This window comes from Pollachius pollachius, assembly GCF_949987615.1.
Source record: "Pollachius pollachius genome assembly, chromosome: 5".
NCBI lineage: Eukaryota > Metazoa > Chordata > Actinopteri > Gadiformes > Gadidae > Pollachius > Pollachius pollachius.
The window spans coordinates 6,977,352-6,996,615 of record NC_136938.1 but is presented as its reverse complement, the minus strand read 5'-3'; the positions used below and the strand labels follow the sequence as shown (position 1 = coordinate 6,996,615).

General features: G+C 46.1%; 1 protein-coding gene across 2 annotated transcripts in view; it reads right to left on the bottom strand.

The window, feature by feature from the left end:
- The window catches only part of myo5aa (myosin VAa), a 52,859-nt gene that overhangs the window by 29,488 nt on the left and 4,107 nt on the right, over positions 1-19,264 (bottom strand). For both annotated transcript variants that reach the window (XM_079736679.1, XM_079736680.1), the window contains exons 2-14: positions 13,724-13,834; positions 12,518-12,689; positions 11,833-11,977; positions 11,321-11,477; positions 9,842-9,985; positions 8,130-8,211; positions 5,432-5,539; positions 4,778-4,884; positions 3,447-3,712; positions 2,742-2,823; positions 2,300-2,440; positions 1,558-1,683; positions 229-312 (exon numbers count right to left, since the gene is read on the bottom strand). In XM_079736679.1, the coding sequence (XP_079592805.1) occupies positions 229-312; positions 1,558-1,683; positions 2,300-2,440; positions 2,742-2,823; positions 3,447-3,712; positions 4,778-4,884; positions 5,432-5,539; positions 8,130-8,211; positions 9,842-9,985; positions 11,321-11,477; positions 11,833-11,977; positions 12,518-12,689; positions 13,724-13,834 (1,725 nt within the window). The remainder of the gene's footprint in view (positions 1-228; positions 313-1,557; positions 1,684-2,299; positions 2,441-2,741; positions 2,824-3,446; positions 3,713-4,777; positions 4,885-5,431; positions 5,540-8,129; positions 8,212-9,841; positions 9,986-11,320; positions 11,478-11,832; positions 11,978-12,517; positions 12,690-13,723; positions 13,835-19,264) is intronic.

Sequence of the window (19,264 nt, the reverse complement as noted above, 5' to 3'; positions counted from 1 at the left end):
TCTGAGGCTCTGCAAGGTAGAAGTTATTTCACAGATTAAATAACTGAAATCAACCACACGTGTAAAATGCCCACTGGACCGTGAACACCAGCGCTGTGTGTGTGTGTGTGTGTGTGTGTGTGTGTGTGTGTGTGTGTGTGTGTGTGTGTGTGTGTGTGTGTGTGTGTGTGTGTGTGTGTGTGTGTGTGTGTGTGTGTGTGTGTGTGTGTGTGTGTGTGTACCGCTCACCTTGCTGGCCTTCAACACGTTTATCTGCTCCTCGTTCACTGTGTCTTTGTTCTTCTCTAGGAAACCCTCGCACTGGTACTCCACCTGTGTTAACACACACACACACACACACCCTTGATTATGTACACGTGAACACACACACACACACACACACACACACACACACACACACACACTTGATTATGGACATGTGCACACCCTCACACACGTGAATGTACACACACACACACACACTTGAGCCAATCTGACCTCATGTGAACACTTGAGCTGCTAATGTATAGCAATACTAGGAGTAAAAATCTTTTGGTACCTCACACTTCAATTTGATTTGATTTAGATTCTTCGGGATCACAATTAGATTCAAAATCGACACTTCATTCAAAACCATTCTCTGATGCAAAATTGATTCTCAATTCCAAATGTCCGGATCTACTCAAGTCCAATTTCCACTTATAAAAGACGATGTGGAAAATGATAGCACAAAATCACAGTAAAGTGCGTGTACGACTTGATAAAGTCAACCGATTGCAATCATTATTATATATATCTTTCAATTGAATTAACACCCATCCTAAACAATATGGTCTTTCTTTGAGGGAAACTAACGCACTAACGCAGCCACCCTGGGAACAAGGAGAGACTTTATCCATCGTTACCCTCTGAAAGGGGAACGGTCCCCCTGGGCCGTTAAAGACCCCTCCATACGCGGAAACACAGTGAAAAGTTTGCACCAATGACGTCAAAGATCTAAGATTTGAGATGCTTTGGTGCAGAAACCGAGTCGATGTTGCAGAACATGAGTTTTTCGAGCCATGCACATGAAGCTGAACTCTCATTTTACCACATAAAGGCTCCCCCCTTTAATAGAAATTCACTAACTACTGTTAAAACTTCTTGGTTAAAAGTGCATGGATTAACTCATGGTAAATTTACATTAACATTTAAGACGCATTGTCCAAAGTACTTTTGTCAGAAGAAGGAGAAACGACGATATATCGCTGTCGGTACAGTAAGGTTGTTCATAGAACCAAGTGCCAAGCTCTAACCATCGCTAGGTTAACCCACTCCCCCGTAAAACAAAGATAGCTAGGATAAGATGCTAAACAACTAAGTACTTTTATTTTATTTAAATTAAATGAATGCATAAACTAGCCTGCATAGGGGAATATAGCAATATATCATTAAATGTATATCATCACACACACAGACTTGTTTTCCATTTTAAGGAAAGCAAGTCCACTGTCGGTGAATCAATTCCCTCGGGGATAATCCCGTCCTCCGCAGGGTCTCATCTAAGCTGCGAGCGACAGCTGGGCTGTGGCGGCGGACCTTGTCAGCGAAGTGCTGGATGATGAAGGCCCGGTTGGACAGGCGAGGCTTCTGGAACAGCGAGCAGGTCTTCAGGTGGGTGTTGTACAGCTTCTGGGCCCACGACTCGTCCGAACCCTTCGGCATCTGGAGGGGGGGGGGGTGGACAAGCGTCAGAACCTCTCGCCTGGGATCGATAAAGCATTATCCCATCTTGTTTTTAGAATCTAATTGGGTTTATTCATTCCACCAAACAGCATTTGGCATCGAGGGAATAACGGTTTGAAAACACAATGTAAGCGGATCATGGATGACTCCTACTTTCCTTCTAGGGAGACAACACTAAACAAACTGCAAACAGTACACAAGAGTGTAGTCATAGATCTGTTAGGGTGCGTTAGTGTTAGGGTGCGTTGGGGTATGTGAGGGTTAGAATGTGTTGGGTGTGTGAGGGTTAGGGTATGTTGGGTCTGTGAGGGTTAGGGTTTGTTGGGTCTGTGAGGGTTAGGGTTTCTTGGATATGTGAGGGTTAGAATGTGTTGGGTGTGTGAGGGTTAGAATGTGTTGGGTGTGTGAGGGTTAGGGTTTGTTGGGTGTGTTAGGGTTAAGGTGCGTTGGGGTGTGTGAGGGTTAGGGTGTGTGAGGGTTAAGGTGCGTTGGGGTGTGTGAGGGTTAGGTGCGTTAGGGATAGGTTTCGTTAGGGTAATGGTGCGTTAGCATTAGCATGCGTTGGGGTTAGGGCGCTGAGGAGGATGAGGTGAACCTTGCACTCCTCGTCCAGCAGGTCCAGGACGCCCATCTTGGCCTCGATCAGGTTGATGCATGGCTGGTTGTCGTAGAAGTCGATCAGCGTCCACGGAATCTCCTCCTTCATGTACTCCTCCTGCTCCAGCTTAAACACATGCTGGGGGAGCGCACGCACACACACACATAATTAAAAAACAAAAACACACACACACACACAAACATAAAAAACACACCAAAAAAAAAAACAGATATAAAAAAATACGCACATATAACCAAACAGGCATACACATATATAAAACCACCCACCCACCCACCCACACACACACATAAAAGAGTTGGAAGTGAGAGGTGTATGCAAATATCACCAATATTCATGCGACCAGTTAAAAACAACACAAAAACCTCACACACAATAGTGTTAGAAGTGAGAGGTGTATATTCCAATAGTGTTTGCTGACCATGTTGAACTGCTGCTGAAGCTTCTCGTTGGCGTAGTTGATGCAGAACTGCTCGAAGCTGTTGATCTCAAAGGTCTCAAACCTGGTTGGAGCGGGTGAGGGAGAAAGAGGCGGAGGTCAGGTAGCTATATCGGGTAGACACTCAATTTGTTTTTTTTTTTCAATTTTAAGGTTTATCCTTTTTATTACTTAGTGAGTAAGAAATGAATGCATGGGAGAGAGAGGGTAAGACATGCAGCAAAGGACCACGGGCAGTAATCGAACACGGGTCACTGCGGTAAGGACTGTCCCTTAATGGTTTGCATTCTACCTGGTGAGACACTCATTCAGGAAATCTATCTAATGTATCATCATCATCATCATCATCATCATCATCTCACAAATCGACACTGATCCAAATTCAACCCCAAAGACCTTGAGTGAACTGATCACTTTGAAGAACAGAATGACCTGACTATGTAACACCATGTAGATTGCAGCAAATTATATTGGGTCTGGTAGCCTTTTTTTGTCTATGCATGTTGTAATATAAAACTGGAAAACTGAAAATAAAATCTTTAAAAAAAAAAAGCAGAACAAGCCAATCATTTCTCCACAAACGAGACACCTCGTTTGTTCAGTTTTCTTTTTCTTTACGAATAAAATAATAAAAAATAAAAAATAAAGTAACACAAAATAATAATTCAACGCTCCGCTCCGCCGTACCCGTAGATGTCCAGGACGCCGATGAAGGACCTCTGCTTGATGTTGGTGACCAGCGCCTTGTTGACGTGCTCCACGATCCAGCTGAACAGCTTGGCGTACACGTGCTTGGCGAGCGCGTCGCGGGCGTTCACCGCCTGCAGCCGCGGCACAGTCTTGATGTAGGTCTCCGTGGCCGTCCGCAACTTCCTGTGGCACAGCCAATGGGACATGTCCTGGTAGGACACGCCCACCAGCTCGCAGAAGGCCGTCAGGTGGCTGTTGTTGGGCTGAGGCGAAGAGTTTAAAATCGTTACTCCGGTGAACATGTCGAGCTGAACCATGACTGTACCAAGACTTAGCCGTGAAGAATATTGTGGTATTATGAGCAGGGCAATATAAACAACAATATCAAATGTGGTGTTGTCTGATATTTTTCCTTCTGACTGATAGTTTCTCACTTTTCCTTAAGTAACGTTTCATTCGTTCTTCCTTAAACCATTAAAATCAATGACGTGAACGAATGCTAAACTATCTTTGCAAATATATCTGTAGGTTTATCAAAATGGTTGAATGTCTACAAGGCATCTGGTGTGCATGTAATGGCTCCGTTTGTGTTAATGTAAGGTTCTTTGTCTGCGTTAGGTCATTAGAGGTGACCTTGTTTTACCAGCGATAAAACCATCCTATCAGGTGTTATAATCAGTTAGTGTACATGCAGAACACTAGGTCATGCCTTACAATGACGCACAGCACAAGACACACAGTACAAAAGCAATTCTAATTCTCACACATGAACAGCCACTAGCATTAACACATGAACAGCCACTAGCGTTAACACATGAACAGCCACTAGCATTAACACATGAACAGCCACTCACATAACAGCCACTAGCTGTTCATGTGAGTGGACAGCCACTTGCATGAACTCATGAACACATGAACAATACATTAACACATGAACAGCCACTCACAGTAACACATGAACAACACAATAACACAAACAGTCATAAAGACATGAACACATGAACAGCCACTCACATTAACACACGAACAGCCACTCCCATGAATACATGAGCAGCTAATAGCATTATCACATGAACAGCCACTCCCATGAATACATGAGCAGCTAATAGCATTATCACACCAACAGCCACTCCCATGAATACATGAGCGGCTAATAGCATTACCACATGAACAGCCACTCCCATGAATACATGAGCGGCTAATAGCATTATCACATGAACAGCCACTTGCAGTAACACATGAACAGAAACCTAGCAAGCCTCTATTGGCTCTTTGCCTAACAGCTCTACCAATCGTAGACCAGTGTTGTGGAGGAGGGCGGGGCTTACCGGGATGACGCTGCTGTCAGAGTCCCGGTCCTTCACCTCCACGTTGCCAAGGTGCAGGATGGCAGCCAGGACCTGGAACAACCCCATCTGGTAGGACTCGTTCACCCCTAAACACACACACACACACAGTGAGGTATATTTGTATAATATTTTATGGATTTATCGACGCATCTCTATTGAAATCACGTGTCTTGAGCCCCCCCACATTCAGAGCCAAGACTCCAACACACACACCCACACACACACACACACACACACACACACAGACACGTGTGTGGTTGCGTGTGTGTGTGTGTGTGTGTGTGTGTGAGTGGTTGCGTGTTTGTGGATGCGTGCGTGTGGAGGTGTGTTTGTGGTTGCGTGCGTGTGGAGGCGTGGTTGTGCGTGCGTGTGGAGGCGTGGTTGTGTGTGCGTGAGCGTGTGTGTGTGTGAGTGGTAAAGTGTTTGTGGATGCGTGCGTGTGGAGGCGTGGTTGTGTGTGCGTGTGCGTGCGTGTGTGTGGATGCGTGTGAGTGGTTGCGTGTGTGTGGAGGCATGGATTTGTGTGCGTGTGCGTGCATGTGGAGGCGTGGTTGTGTGTGCGTGTGCGTGCGTGTGGAGGCGTGGTTGTGTGTGCGTGTGTGGTTGTGTGTGTGTGCGTGCGCGGCGTCTCACCCAGCAGCGTGAAGGCGTGCCGCGTGGTGCTCAGCTCCTTGGTGTCGTCCACGCCCTCGATGACGGGGCTGCGGCCCTGCCGCGTGTACAGGAAGTCGTTGGCACTTCCTGCCGGGAGACGAGAGAGGCGGGAAGAAAACGAGGTGTGAAACGTTAGCCGTTAGCCGTTAGCCACTATCCAGCGCCCCTTCCTATAACTAACCCTCAGCGAGCCTCATCGGACGGCTGTGAATTAACTCACCCTGAAGCCTACTGGAAGGATGGGGGGTGGGGGGGGGGGATAATAACATAAAGTCGCAATGTGTAGCATTTCAGCTAGCGCGTAGCTTTGATTGATTGAATGATTATATTTATTTCAGACATATCAATAAAAATATCCACAGCACGGAAAAAAAAAATTGATGAACCAAAACGACGTTAAAATAATTTCACAAGTAAGAAAAATATAAAATTTAAATAAAAAAGCATATAACATATATTCAATTGATATGCCTGAAAAGCTTTAGTTAACCAGGACATCGATAGGGACTTCGTTTTACCAAGTTATGAATATCACATCCAATAACTAACACATTCTACAAATAATAAATGCATGCCAGCCCGAACCTCCCTCTTTGTTAATAGAAATCGACTCTGAGTCTGAACCCTCCCACTCACACCCCCCCGCCAGCCCAGCCAAGTCGCTGGCCACACGCTGCACATTTAGAATGGACAGAAGTCCATCATTTAATTATTTGATTCTGATGGTTTCTCATACATTGCAGAGACTGTAACACGTTATTTCTTTCAGTTTGAATGGATAGAAGGATCAGTTGGATAAATAAACGGACAATGGAAGTTTTTAATCAGCATTCACATTCTTTCAAATCGCAAAATGAAAGCATTTGGTCATTTCAACAGGATGAAGTGGATCCTGTTGCCCGGCAACAAGAGCCTTCGGTTTCACAGAGACAACCCCTGCATTTATTCTTAAGTCTGGAAGTCACAAGACTTGAGGAAGATAATGTACACAAGAGCGGCAAACCGAGAGAGATTAGAGAGAACAGAAGGAAAGAAAAGATGAATGCCAACTGAGTGAATTTAAGTGACAGTGCCAAGAGTGAGCTAGTGTGCGTGTGCATGTGTGCGTGTGAGTCCGTTCATGTGAATGCGTGCATGTGTGCATGTGTGCCGGTAAGCAGCATGCGCAGGTGCGTGTCCACAGTGTGAGCATATGAACATGGCGTCTGGTCAGCCAGAACCCAGACTCCTACACGATCACTCCTCCATGTCCACAACACGGATCTAGGCACTGCTAAGAGTGTCCTGTCCAAGCCTGAACACACTGGTCCACCGAACATGTGGCCGTGCACTGCTAGTGCACAGCTTCACATGTTTGGTAGGCAAACTAAGCTGGCATATTGGTAGCATGTAGCTCAAAAAACATTGTTGCATAATAGGTTTGTCTGTATAAGTGTTGGACTGCCATCAATACTGCCCTCATTAAAGAAAATAGCAAAATATTTCTTAACCTCTTAAAGGGGTAGTTCGGAATTCTGGACATAGGGCCTGATTCCCAAGTTAGCCTTGGTGTTCTTTATCATTGGCGACAGTTAACATTTCATTCAGTCCTTCTAGTTGCAGAGTTTGCTCGTGCTAGGCTAGCGCACGGCAACGGGCAATACTAGCCTGCTAATAAAACAGTCTTACCCACTCCACAGTACACCCGAGGCAAATCAACTATTACGCCAGACGGTCGATGTAAATGTCTGTGTTGATAGAATAATGTTAGAAATAAAACTAACCTTGCATCGCATGAATCATCGCATTTTTTAAGGACTACTTTCTCAGCAACGGAATTTAACCTAGGTATCAGTCCGCCGCTGCCGTAGCCTACTACCAGGAATATAACACTGCTGCTGAGACACAGCAAGTCCCTCAAAATGCAATGCAAGGTTGTTTTTTATTTCTAACATTTATTATATCAACACAGACATTTACATCGACCGTATAGTTGATTTGCCTCGGGAGTACTGTGCAGTGGGTAAGACTGTTTTATTAGCAGGCTAGTATTGCCCGTTGCCGTGCGCTAGCCTAGCACGAGCAAACTCTGCAACTAGAAGGACTGAATGAAATGTGTTGCAAACTGTCTCCAATGATAAAGAACACCAAGGCTTACTTGGGAATCAGGCCCTATGTCCAGAATTCCGAACTACCCCTTTAAGCTCCGGCCTATTTTTAATTGTCTAATTTGTCTAATTAATATGCTTGGTGTTTGAGTTGTTTGCGTGTGTGTAAAAATGACTTATATGTGCTTGTAGCGGAGTTCCTCATGTTTAATTTGATATGACTGTTTCTACATAATAAGGGCAGTGTTGCATGCCTTTTGCTGAGAGGGTGATCACGGTCTTCCCAAATCGGGGGAACCTCGAGTTTAAGAGGTTAAGGAATGCTTGTTATTACGTAATGCATTAGCTCAGAGGAACCAGCAACGGGTTCTGAGTGAAGGCTGGGTGGTGTGTTGGTAGGACGGGTCAGGTACTGGCTGCAGGGTGGTAGTGTGTGATGGTACAGGTCAGGTTGTGAGTGCAGGCCGGTAGTGTGTTATGGTACAGGTCAGGTTGTGAGTGCAGCGTGGTAGTGTGTTATGGTACTGGTCAGGTTGTGGGTGCAGGCCGGTAGTGTCCTGGTGTTCAGGGTGAGCGTGAGCGAGACCTACCCAGACGCAGATCCTTGAGCTCAGGCAGGTGAGCCGAAGCACACAGCTGGTAGAAGATGTGGTAGTTCCTCTCCTCGTCCGCCTGCAAGACCACAACCCACACTTAACATACGGCCAGGACGTGTTCACGAGAACCCGTGAATGTTTACGACAACCTATAGAATCGTTCCAAGCGTGTATTGGATGAGTGGTCTGAAAAAGATCATTCACTGTGTATGCTTTTAACCGGATTTTGGCTTAAGAAGTCCAAAAAATTGAATCATACGTTTGGTGTGTGTCCTGTATCAAACCACACCTATACACCTGTATTGCCTTCCCTCAGTTGTGTAAAGAACACAAACCTTAAGCATGTCAAAAATGTAAGGCAGAGTTGTTCCTCATTCTTCAGCCTCTGTAACCACCAGCCATTGTGTGTGTGTGTGTGTGTGTGTGTGTGTGTGTGTGTGTGTGTGTGTGTGTGTGTGTGTGTGTGTGTGTGTGTGTGTGTGTGTGTGTGTGTGTGTGTGTGTGTGTGGGAATAACAAATCTCCCTGTTCCTCATTCTCTATACATGTTCCTGGCTATGGGAGAACCGGCCATGCAGCTTTAACAGGACTGTGCGGCTCTAACTGGATTCTGCAGCTGAGCACGAAGGAGGAGCAGTTATGCACAGTGTCTCGGAAGGATAACATCAACAAATATTCAAAACAAACCACAGACTGAGTAACAACCAAAAAAGGATTCTCTGCATTTCGTGTTAAAGAGAAGCTAAGTGATTTACGTGTACAGTAGAAGGAGGGAATAAACATGGAAACTGCATGCAGTCAGTTTGTTCCTGCGCACAGCTGGTTTTATTCCTGCAGCAACATCCATGTCTTCACTGCATGTCTTAGTTTGGTTTGACCTACATTATATCATTCATTATTTCGAGTTTTGAATGTTCTCGCCGCACTAGAGAGAGGGAGGTGTGACAAGCCTCAGACAGAAGTCGTCTCATAATCAGACATGGCAGCACGAGGAGACGAGGGCATAATGGCCGCCTGTAACGCCAACAGGGGCCCCCTTATCCTGTCTGGGGGCCCCTCCCCTACGAGGGCATGAAAGAGTCCTACTTTAAGGAACACAGTGAGGGAGTGAGTGAGTCAGAGTCAGGCCAAGGGCTGGGAGGATTAAGGTGAGGGGGGCCATATTAGCATTCATTCTCATTTATTATGGACAACCTCTTAGTGATTCACAAACATTGAGGACTAGCCTGTAACGTCTACTCCTATGTAAATCATGTTCTGCTCAATGGAAACCCTGCCTTCTGCCTGTGTTTTTAATTATTGTCAATCGCTTATTATACACATACTCATGATCCTTTAAGTGTTCAACATTTTAACACAAGTTAAGTGATTAACCATCACGTCAGTGTGTGTGGGCGTGCGTGTATGTGTGTGTGTTTAGCGGTGTGAGCGTGCATGTGTGTCGTGTAAGAGCGTGAGTGAGTGAGTGAGTCAGAGAGAGAGAGTCAGAGAGAGAGGGTCAGAGAGAGTCAGAGAGAGTCAGAGAGAGAGGGTCAGAGAGAGAGAGTCAGAGAGAGAGAGTCAGAGAGAGAGAGTCAGAGAGAGAGGGTCAGAGAGAGGGTCAGAGAGAGAGAGTCAGAGAGAGAGGGTCAGAGAGAGGGTCAGGTGAGAGAGTCAGAGAGAGAGAGAGACAGAGTCAGAGAGAGAGCGAGAGTGTTGGCTGCTCACCTGGAACACCACGCGGGACTTCTCCAGCAGGTAGGTCCTCATGTTGGCGCCGATGATGCGGTAGCGCGGGTCGAAGCCGATCTCGATGTACTTGCCAAAGCGACTGCTGTTGTCGTTCCTGGTCGTCTTGGCGTTTCCTATGGCCTGGGAGACAGCATGGGAGAGCGCAGGTTACCAAGGGAGACAGGATGGGAGCGCGCCGGTAACCAAGGGAGACCGCATCCCAAATATCGCCCCGCCCGATCAGATGATCTGTGTTCAGACAGAGCCAGTTTAGGTTTCCATTTTGTTTTGATTCACGGTGAAGACGGTTCATATTCAGGTCTGGGCTCTTGTTGAATAACCTTGGTTTTTGGCCAGACATACACCACACTCACACATCATTAGATTACATCGTACAAATGTGGATATAGACATGTTCCACTACCGCTGCCATGGAGCCAGCTCAGAGCTCACAGACTTAAGACAGTATGTGTTAGAGCATGTGTGTGTTCAGGCTGCAACACAGGCTCTGTGTCCAACTGGGGCAACAAGCAGGCTTTCAGCTTGGCAGGTATTCCCATCCGGACCTTGCATTAGCTGAAACCACACGTCCACGTCACACACACACACACACACACACCCTAAGCAAAAACTTACAAAACGCACACACAGTGACAAGCGAGCGTGCTAAATTAAAGGGACAAAGAATCCTCTATTCAGGCGGTCAGCTGCTCTATGATTGGTGGATCAGCGTCAAGTGTGCGCTGAGAAGAGGCCGATGACATCATTGAGGGGTGTGTCTTGTGTTGGAGTGAGGAGGGGAGGGGGCTCTTAGAGGGAGGGGGAGTGCTGCCATCTGGGCACAGGGGAGATCTGTCGCTTGCTCCATAATCCCACACACACACACACACACACACACACACACACACGATCAGCTCTGGCGAGAGATCTAGTTGAGAGTGATAAATTCAGATTTAGGGTTAGAGTTAGAGTGAAAGAGGAGGAGAGTGAGAGAGGGGAAGCGAGAGGGAGAGAGGAGAGACAGGCAGGGAAGAGTGAGAGAGAAAGAGATGGAGAGCGAGAGAGACATGCAGGGGAAAGTGAGAGAGGAAGAGATAGAGATAGGGAGAGAGAGAGAGACATGCAGGGGAGAGTGAGAGAGGAGAAGAGAGGGAGACAGGCAGGGAAGAGAGAGAGGGGAAGAGAGAGGAGAGACAGGCAGGGAAGAGTGAGAGAGAAAGAGATGGAGAGCGAGAGAGACATGCAGGGGAAAGTGAGAGGAAGACATAGAGATAGGGAGAGAGAGAGACATGCAGGGGATAGTGAGAGAGGGGAAGAGAGGGAGACAGGCAGGGGAGAGTGAGATAGGGGAAGAGAGAGGGAGACGGGCTGGGGAGAGGAGGTTACCAGCGAAGGAAGGAGAGGAGGGTAACGGAAGTAGTCAGAGGAAACAGCAGAGGCGCTGAAGGGGACGAGGGAGCTAACCAGGGCGCTCACCTCCATGATGGGGTTGGAGGCCAGCACCTTCTGCTCCACGTTGGCCTCACTGGTGGTGCCGCTGACCGTGGCGAAGTACCTCATGGCGTACTTGGCCGACACCGTCTTCCCCGCGCCCGACTCCCCGCTCACGATGATCGACTGGTTCCGCTCGTCCCTGGGAGGTCGCGGCCGCGGCAGGAAATGACATCACGAGACTTGGCGATGAGCATAGGTGTGTGTGTGTGTGCACGTTTAAACCCTCTACTGAATCAAAAGGTTTCTGTAGGATTTCTGAGGAATTGTGAAAGGACCCTAACCTATAACATACATTACGCATTTGTTTGAGTCTTTTAAGACAGAGAGACAGAGAGACAGACAGACAGACAGGCAGGCAGACAGGCAGACAGGCGGAGAGGCAGACAGAGTCCACTAGGAGTCTATTTCTAGATCATTTCTGACCTACAAACCTAGAGAGGAGAGGATGGTTGCAAGCAACAGTAAAAAGTTCATTCTACTTCGGTGACACCCACCTGGCCATCTGCTTGTAGGCCTCCTCTGCCACGGCGAATATGTGTGGGTCCATGTCCCCCATGTTCTGCCCGCTGTAGGCGTTGATGATGTCAGAGCCGTAGATGGGAAGAGACTCATAGGGGTTGATGGCCACCAGCACGATGCCTGCGACGGGAAACAACAGCGCAGGAGGATGGGAGGAGCAGGCATTGGGCAGGGCACCACAGGCCAACCATGCACGCTGTCTATACACCATTTACTTTTATTTACATTAGGAGACCCTTTGGATGCGCGGCAGAACAGCTAGGGGCGAGAGGGGCCTCTACAGGCGGACTGCGTGCAATGGGTTGGAACCCCGTCTGGGGTGAACCCGTTTGGGATGTGAGGTCAAGCAGCCTAACCACTCGATTAGCATCCGGCCGTGGTCCGTTACCTCGTGTGTGTGTGTGTGTGTGTGTGTGTGTGTGTGTGTGTGTGTGTGTGTGTGTGTGTGTGTGTGTGTGTGTGTGTGTGTGTGTGTGTGTGTGTGTGTGTGTGTGTGTGTGTGTGTGCGTGCGTGCGTGCAACCTAACAATTGTTATTGCTTGGCACTTGGTTCTATGAACATCCTTAATGTACAGACACAGCATATTGCTTCTCTTTCTTCTGACAAATGTACTCATCGTAAGTGGCTTTGGATAAAGCACTACGTGTAAATGTGCTCACCGCAGTAGGTGTAGATGAGCTTGGAGTCGATGAAGCGCACTTTGAGGTTGTGGAGCACGGCGGGCTCGTGCAGGTAGCTGAGCGCCGTGAGGTCGTTCTCGCCCACCAGGATGTCCGGGTTCCGGAGGTAGGGCAGGTTCTTCGTCTTGGGGTCCAGCTTATGCTCCAAATTCTGCATTTGTTTGTTGTTTTTTGATCACGAGCAAAAAGGGCATGGATATCAGCTTTGGGTTGCAAACGGTAGGTCAAAGTTCACACACACACACACACAAGAAAATGGGCACGTCAAAAGGGGACAAATCACCACATGATTCGTCATCTGTGGTACAATAAAAAGACACAAGCCATGGAATGAATGAATTAAACTCCACCCACATTAAAGTTTCTGTATTGTCAGAAGACCATTAATTTACATTTCTGGGTAGGAGTCTCCAGTAAACCTCCCTTGTTGAGACAAACTACCCTTCTGTCTGCCACTGATTCATTGTTTAACTAACGATTACACTGATTATTATTATGAGTTATGAACCATCTGTTCAGAGGTCTTGAAGCAGCCTTCCATACACGTTGCTTACATAATGTGACACGTTTCTAGGTAGAATAGTATATTAGGGGATGTGGGAAAAACATGCGGGAGGGGTGTGACTTGATCAGGATGTTACTGAGGACAGTGGCAGTAAGCTCTGCACAGCAGACAGGAGGAGGAAGATCAGGCCACACCAGGATTATTATTTCAACGGAAAACCTGCCCTGGACTCTCCTTATGGTAAACCGGCCAGCACCCCATCACCGATTTAAAATGTTTTGTCTGTATGAATGCATGCATAGGCGTCAATTATGGCAGCCATTGCACTCCTGATCATCCCTGGAAGGAGGGCTCCCCAACTCTGCGTTCCTTCTCCAGATTTCTTCCTTTCTAATAAAGGGAGTTTGTTTGCCCTCTAGGGTCAGGGGGGTGTCATAAATATATGTTAAGCCCTTTGAGATGCTACCCGATGCTAAGGGCTATACAAATAAAATAAAATGTTATTGAATTAATGGTTGGGTATAATGCTTGCCCACTTGGACTTGTGATTAATTTATCTCTTTTAGAGGATGTTAGGTTAGGATTCTTTTCCTTCACATTTAATCTTTTTTTTTTTTATGAGAGAGGGTAGAAGAGGAAGGATTTGTGTTGTGCTCTTTCCTCTCAACCTTTGACCTTACCGTTCCATCTTCCAGGGCAAGCTGCAGGGAGCCATCGCCATCTTCGTAGTTCTTGGTGAGCGCAGCCGATTTCCAGACCTCTTCTGCATCAGGTATCCACACCCGAGCCAACTAGGAGAGAGAGCGGGAGTGAAAGGGGACTTGTTAGCACAAGCAGAAACCCTTGAGTCGAAGATAATCAGGATGTTAAATATCAATGTTATTCCATAGGGTCATGTGGGGCTGTCACAATATGTCAAGATCTAGGCCCTAAATAGCACATCATTGATTGACGCATTTGATTTTAAACCGTTAAAAACTAAATGAAATTACATGAATTACATTGCATGTGCCCTCGGCTGCCTAATCCTAACCCTACCTCTGTTTATGTCTGATCGTTTCAGAGATACATATCATAATCTCATTTTGCAAATCACATCAATATGAAATGGGATATGGGGACAATCACAGCACACCTAGTCTTCAGTAGTGACTCTCGGCCTACTGTACATTCAGTCACCCTCCCTGGTGCTAATGAGCTTGGCCCCTATACGTAGATAACATATTCCTGGTGGACTCAGTGAGAATAAACACAGACTGCTACTGTGGCGCTGGTGTCACTACAGTGTTAGGAATGCATTATTGAATGCTCATGTACACGTCTTTCATGGATATGTATAGGAGGCCCCTGGCATGGACCCCACGCTGGCTGGGGCCCCAAGGGTGGAGGCCTTCAGCTGATCTCAGACATGTGGGAAACTACCGATCACATGGCTGAGACCTAACTCATGCATGGCGGGGCTCAAAGAATCCTTCACACAAACACACACGCACACACAAAAGGTTGTGCATGTGAAGGTCATGTATGTATTTACAGTATATGCATGTATGTACAGTATATGTATGTATGCATGTATGTCTGTCGGTAAGATCTATCTATCTATCTATGCATACACACTCACACACTCCACAGATGCGCTCTAATCTTTATGTCAAGGAGGATTTGGTCTTCTCAGGGCATTTTAATGCCTCTTACTTAGATAAAACTCCACATTAGTAGAACATATTCAGCGACGAACAAACTCAATGCTCAATAGTGCCGCTAACATCAGCAGCGATCCTTGCAGCACTAGACTATTCCCAGAAATGTCTGACAGCTTGGACCCCTAGTAAAAAGCATGTTTGTTTAAAAGGCAGTCGGTGATGATGTCACTCAGGACAGCGGTGAGAAAGGCTGCATTGTACCACCAATCAGACATTTCTTAGATTCGGTGTGCAGGCGCTACATCATCACCCATCACCTGAATCATGACATCACGTTCACATGACCGAGGAGCTGGCGGGAGGGGGAGAGGGAGGGAGGGAGAGGGGGAGGGAAAGGGAGATCTGAGGATTAACTCTCGAGACCACATGCACCAGAGCTCATTCTGTAGCATGAGAGGACGGAAAAGAATGTCAGGGGAGAGAGACGGACAGGCTTAGCGGTTTGGGAAGTTATGAAATGCAGTACCTTCTAGTGTTATTACTATTAATATTACCCAGAGTCTCCCCACCTATCACTATGTCCTCTCTCCTCCTCCCTCCCCCCCTGTCCCTAGCGAGAGCTGCCTCAAAACAAGGGCTAAAAGAGGAGACAAGAGAGCGACATAAGGAGAGGAGACAAGAGAGCGACATGAGGAGAGGAGCCAAGAGGGGGGTTTGAGTTTATGGTAGCAGGTACGACGGCAGAAACAGCATCACACCTCCTTATGGTGTGAATGACACACACACACACACACACACACACACACACACACACACACACACACAGCAGTAGCAGCAGTGTGAATTAATTCACTAGAATGCTGATCCCTCTGTTAGTGAGCGCTCCCTCCTCTCCCCTCCGAGTGTTCCCATGCTCAGGACTAGGCTTGTCCATCTGAGGTTAACCCAGCTGAAGAAGTGACAGCTGAGGTCAACCATGACATGTGACGACATTCTGACAGGTGTCGGTAGCCTGTAGATGAACAACCTTGTGTTGATCTGCATCATTGAAGATACTAGTTAGGACAGGCTGTATACAAAAACAAGCAGTGACAATTATTGTGCGCATGCTAGTCAGGACAGACTATATAGCAGTGAGAAAACAATATTTTTAGATTAAGAGAGACATGCACAACAAAGTGTGTCTGGCTTTATCAGAACATGTCATTGGTGGATGGACTGAAAAGACATGATTGGCCAAATTCAGAGCACAGTACCCCCCAGACACCATTACACTGCAGTCTGCTTCGACAATAAAGGAATGACCTCAACTGAGAACGTCTTAGCTCATACACTACCTGCAACTTCTATCCCTGGATTGCTAGGACACCTTCACTGCTCAACGCATGCACGCACACGCACACACACGCACACGCACACACCTTGTTTGTGTCAACTGGTGGGCTCTAGGGAAGAGCAGGGAAGGTGTTAATTGGGAGCACTCAACCCACCAGCCCTGAGACCTCGTAAACCTGGCACATCCGGTGGTGAACCCATTACGCAAAGTGTTGGACCAGCCAGTTGCATTGAAACCAACGTGCGGCCATTTTAACATGCATGAAAAATACCTCCCTCTCAATATACATCCAAGCTGAACAGCCGAGTGTCTCTGATGCATTCCCTGCTCACTTGATACCATGAAGACGACAGGATTATTCAAGTAAGGACACAGTCAATGTGCATGGGATTAAAATCATACAAAATAAATAAAGCTTTGTCACACTTAAAGCTGGGGTAGGCAATTTCTTTGCGTAGCATTTTTGCATCCCGACAGAAATCAATAAATCACATGCTCTGCCAATAGAGAAAGACAAAAATCTGATATCTGTGGCTCTTGCAGGCCTTTAAAGTAATTTATTTTGGCCTGCAGGAAATGATTGGATACCTTACCTACGTACATGGCAACCTTGCACGCCATCTGCCTCAAGGCTACGCAGAACTACTGCTAGAAACTTCAACACAGTATTTGGAGGAAGGCCTGAAGGGATCATTCTGGTTGGATACTTTAGCCTACTCTCTCTCTGGTTGATCCTGCCTTCCCTACCTTTAAAACATGCTTGAGGGAGTGGATTTGCAACTTCCTGTTATAGCATTGCAACAAGAGAGGCAGGATCCAACATACACAGATCTTTGATGTCCACATGGCACAGAAAAGAAAACAGTATCGACCTGAGTCACAGGATCTTTTATTTGATGAAATGTGATTACTGGCTTAAGATGGTCTACTCCCTGAATCCCCGCCCTACGTTTTATCTGCAAACCTCTTGTTGCTTCATCTCCCTGAACAGAATGTGCAGAAAATGTGTTGGATTGGGCCGAGTGCATTATGATGTTGCTGTCCAAATTGTGCTTTAGCCTGTGCCTGTCTTCCGTGTAGGAATGTTAGGAGAAAACAAATGTTGTATTTACCATTTAAGTTGAGTCATTACACAGCTAATGCTTACTGTCATCACCTAATGTGATCAGGAAATTACTTTTTACTGATCATGGGATAATCCAGAAATGCTTGCACGCTTATGGCATCAATCAATAACAACGTTATCCATGTGAAGTACATCAAATTCAAGGAAGATCATTTTGAAATAGATAAAAGGGAACAAATGGCACATATTGATATAGGCCTATTACCACTGTATAATAACCACATATCTGTCTACAGTTGATGACATATGTACACATGAATCGTATTCATAAAACTAGTTTTCTCTTAAAGTAAACCGTGAATGAATATGGTCACTGTTATTTCCCATAACATTACCAATAAGTGAGAGGGGTTAATCCGAGAAATGTTCATGCAGAGGAACTCGGATCCACTCAGTAAATTGGCTGAGCATGAGGCATCTCATCCGCAGCACCGCTGTTCACAGATCAGAAAGGAGCTGAGACGCTAGCATGGGGGCTAAGGTCTTCTGGGTGCTGTTGACTTGGCGGCTGGTCGGCCTGCTTCTCGAACTGAGAGAACGAATTAGGACTGGATTATTCGGCTTAGTCTGAGATCAACACCGGCTGATCTGATCCAAGTCAACCACACCACCACGCAAATGATATGCCCACACACATGTGTGTAACGTGTGCATGCATGCACGAAAGCACACGCATGCACACACAGTTGACCTTTACCCCATACTGCAACAATTTGTTTTCGTAGTAATATTATCAGAATTCAGACAGAGTATATCTGAAGAAAACTAACTATATGATATTGCTCTTTTGTGCAAATTATCTATGATTATTTAAACTAAATTCATGATATTGAACAAGAATAATTAGCCGCGGTAAGGCTGAGTGCTGAGCTTTCACTGCTCTGCCAAAGGTTCCCTGAAGGCCTCAATCGACTCTACATACTGTGCACCAAATCAATGCACCTTAAGCTCTTTCACATTCAAAGGTTTCTGGAGGAATTCAATTTATGCTGTAAAACATGCTTTGACCATATTTGTTTTATCAATTTAGCAGGACAACAAACCCATTTTTTAAAGTCAACAATGATGAATCATATTGTACTATGCATTGGCAAACATCACAAATCATTAATCTTAAGAGATATAAGGGAATCACTTTGTATAGTTATGCAATAAAAAGTAAACCGTAGGTTTATTAATGGTAGAACAAACTTTGAGGCAGTCTCTCAGCAAAGCACATTCAGCCTTCTGTGTAAAACAGTAATAAACCGATCTTCAGCCAGAGAGTCCAACAGTACTACTGCTTCCAACTGTATCTGCTTGAATACACTACAAAGCGCTACTACATATTTCCAACAAGGCTCACAACAGGGCCCCAGAATGAACGTCACATGACCCCACTCATGTGAGAATCTGCTGTTTTTCTCCTCAGCTGAGCGGACCCAGTCTGATGGCCAGCGTCACATAACTCCACGTTGGTCTTCTCTGGACTGGAATCAAGGGGGGGAAAGAGATCACCATCAGCCTAGTGATCAACCATACATCGCCAAAGGAGATCTATTGTGGTCTGCTACCGAGAGCTCTGGTGATCCCCAGATAGTTAGCTCAGCCAGTGCTGACTGTCACTAGTCGACTACAAAGCCAAAGATGTCAGGAAACCAGCACTGTAGCATCTGAGAGCCATACCAGCTGGACTCAGAAGTTATATGTTCTATCTGCCTTTTTAACATTTTCTCAGACTTAATGCTGAAATGGAAAATGATTAAAATACAAAATTATTGCATATCTGATATGAATACAAGATGTCCAAACCCCATTTCAGGTTTTAAAACATGACCATCGTTTCAATCAAAGTTCTAGTGTTGGGTCTCAAACTCCTGTGTCTACTGTCCAAAAGTCATCTACAGAACAGTACAAAAAAAACCCAAAAAATATTCATAGATTAGTCTGTATTTTTAACCTAAAGGACATCCAGCTACACAGCCATCACTGTAGAAAGGGTGCGTCAGAGCCTAGCACTTAGCCAGAGTGAGCAACAGCAAGTTAGGTTGGAGAACATGTTATAGCTGTGTAATAAAATAATCAAGCACCGTCTTTTCAGCCAAATCACCTCAGAATCCATTACACCACATAGGTC